The 2817-nt window shown below is 35.7% G+C and overlaps 1 protein-coding gene across 1 annotated transcript in view; it reads left to right on the forward strand.

The window, feature by feature from the left end:
- The window catches only part of LOC119594215 (ubiquitin carboxyl-terminal hydrolase 7-like), a gene marked incomplete in the record, with an annotated part of 30875 nt that overhangs the window by 22332 nt on the left and 5726 nt on the right, over nt 1-2817 (forward strand). Inside the window, 4 exon segments of the mRNA XM_037943286.1 lie at nt 136-319; nt 632-756; nt 1354-1476; nt 2546-2691. Coding sequence (XP_037799214.1) covers nt 136-319; nt 632-756; nt 1354-1476; nt 2546-2691 — 578 coding nt within the window.

Genomic DNA, 2817 nt, shown 5'->3' on the forward strand with positions numbered 1-2817 from the left:
GTTTACAATGTTAATAGATTAGATGAAAAGTGATAGAGATTTCTGCTTCACATCATTTGGAATTTAAAACTGATTCATACTTCATAAAAATTTTGGTAATTGTTACAAAAATACTAATGATCCACTGCTTTTCAGATAAGTGATAACAGTAACCCATGGACGGTATTCATGGAGACAGTGCCTCCAGACTCGGGCCTGAAGGCTCTCACTGCCTTTGACAAAGACTCAGATGTTCTTCTTTTCTTCAAATACTATGACCCACGACACAAACGCTTACATTATTGTGGACACCATTATATGCACATCTCATTTAATGTCCGTAAGTACATCAGCTCTGAGATTGTCTTTTATTTGTATGCTTTGCAAATGATCAATAATGTCGTGAGTTTTGTGGTTATACAATCTTAGAACCATTGTCTTTAGATTGCATACATGTTTTCTGTTGTTTTATTGACATTGATGGCTCTGTAGTGTTCAGGCTGTACTTTGTGTCATACACTTACAGTCAGTATCATTGTATATGTTTGTGAAAAATTTAGGTCTGTTATTTTTTATACATCTTTTATGTAGAGTATGATATGTATTTAACTGATTGATTTGTAATTGATATATTTTACTTGCCATGGAGCAGAGGAGTTGGTACCGCTGTTGAACGAACGTGCAGGACTGCCACTGAGCACAGAACTGGCGCTTTTTGAGGAGATCAAGCCCAACTTGGTGGAGCGGCTGGCTGACCTTGACCGCCCATTAGAGAAGGTGAAGAGTGGAAGAGATTGAGACTAGATTTCTCTTAGTCTATTGAAAATTCTTTTCTCTCCCTTTTTTTCTCTCAGTAGAAATATATTTAGATACAAGTACACTCTATATAAATAGTCATGTATGTTTAATTAGTGTCCGCCTTTCTTGGATGTATCAACTTAGATCATTGTAGAAACATGAATGTTATATGTTATCACCTAACTATGTGTGATATAAAGTATTTTAGGTAAAGAAAAACAAACTATCTTCTGTTTTCAATATGCATTTGGCATGCTTTATTTTGTGTTACTTTGCTCCTCCACACTCCTATACTAAAACATTTTTTTTTTTTCAGTTTTGACATGCTGTATTTAGTCGACTTCATTCTTATGCTCTGTGTATTTTTGGTTTGATAGATATACTTGCTCTTTTGTTTTAAGAAGACCAAAGAACTAATTCCCCAATTTTAAACCAGTGGAGTGTTATGTAAAAGAAAATTCTTTCTCATATTTTTAGGGATCAGTACTTGTGTATTAAATGCATTTCTTAGTATGGCTTTATATTTACTTAATGGGAATATTTCTGACCTCTTTTTAATCTTATTCCATTAATCAGGTGTTAGATGAACTGATGGACGGTGACATCATAGTGTTCCAGCGAGACGACCTTCTGGACGATCCCAGCCTTGAGCTTCCGTCCTGCCGCGACTACTTTAGGGACCTCTTCTTCCGGGTGGAGGTTTGTCTCTGTTTTTTTATATTTTCAGCTTATCTTCTGGTGTCTCACCAAACTATATGCCAAGGTGCGTGTTGAGGCAGCTGCTCAAAAGAAAATTTATCTTGCTTTCCACGATCTTGGCTGTGGTATAACCCATTTTTTAGGAAATGAGGCTAAAAAGGTTTGCAATATTTTATGGGGTTGTTTATTCTTAAGGGCCACAGCTTGGGCCAAACAGGTGAACATTAGTTCATAGTGTACACAACTTAGTGCAGCTCAGACATACATGATGTATGATGGGCCTTCATCCCAGAATGACACATGGTCAGCCATGACATGAAAGAATGTCACCTTAGATTGAGGGGGTTAAAGTGGTATATAATGTTGGATAGTATTTGTGTGCATATAAGGGAGTGGAATGGGAGAGGGTGTGTTGGTTAGAATATGAGAAAATCTCTTGAGACTAAATGACACAAACACAAGATAAGTAAAGGTTTGTGATAGTTTAAATATATTAACACATTACTGTATATATTTGAAATAATATTCAGGTGAAATGTGATGCTTAATTTAATTTTTTGATGCACCTTAAGGTATTCTCTAATCCTGATACATTGCCTAGTCAGTCCACAGCAGGTCCCGAAATTTAAGGGAGAGATATCCTCCTCTGCTTGCTTCCTTTTCTTCTGTATTTTAGATGAAATAGAGGTGATTATTTTTGCTTTAAAATATCTGTTTTATATTTTAAAATATGTATTTCATATTTTGAAATGTATTTTATTTTTTAAAATATGTATTTTATATTTTTAAATATGTATTTTATCCTTTACTTTAAAATATGTATTTTATACTGATACTATCACAAATATACCAAACACATATACCAAATATAAGCAAGATCAGTGCTGAGGAACTGGAGTGAGCATGATTTGAATGGGGGCTAGGATGGGCAGCCAAGGGACAAGATAGAGAAATTCAGTGGGAGAGTCTCATATACGGAGCTTACAGAGGGGTTTAGGGGAAGGAACTTGAAGGGTTTAAATATGTGAAGTTTATTTTTCTTATTGACCCACCATCTCCTCCTCTGCAGGTTACATTCTGTGATAAGACAGTACCCACGGACCCAGGGTTCACCATGGAGCTGTCCCAAAGGATGAATTATGATCAGATGGCCAGAGCCGTTGCTCATCGTCTCGATACTGACCCGTACCTGTTACAGTTTTTCAAGTCACAGAGGTATGTGCTTTTTGTCATGTCATGTCATGTCATGTCTTTTTTTGTTAATGGTGTAGATTAGTAAAATGATTCTTGATATTGTTTCAGTGTTTTAAAGAGAGATGCTTTATTTTTCACGTTATAGTT

The sequence above is a fragment of the Penaeus monodon genome, chromosome 33 (assembly GCF_015228065.2).
Source record: "Penaeus monodon isolate SGIC_2016 chromosome 33, NSTDA_Pmon_1, whole genome shotgun sequence".
In the NCBI taxonomy this organism is placed as follows: Eukaryota; Metazoa; Arthropoda; class Malacostraca; order Decapoda; family Penaeidae; genus Penaeus; species Penaeus monodon.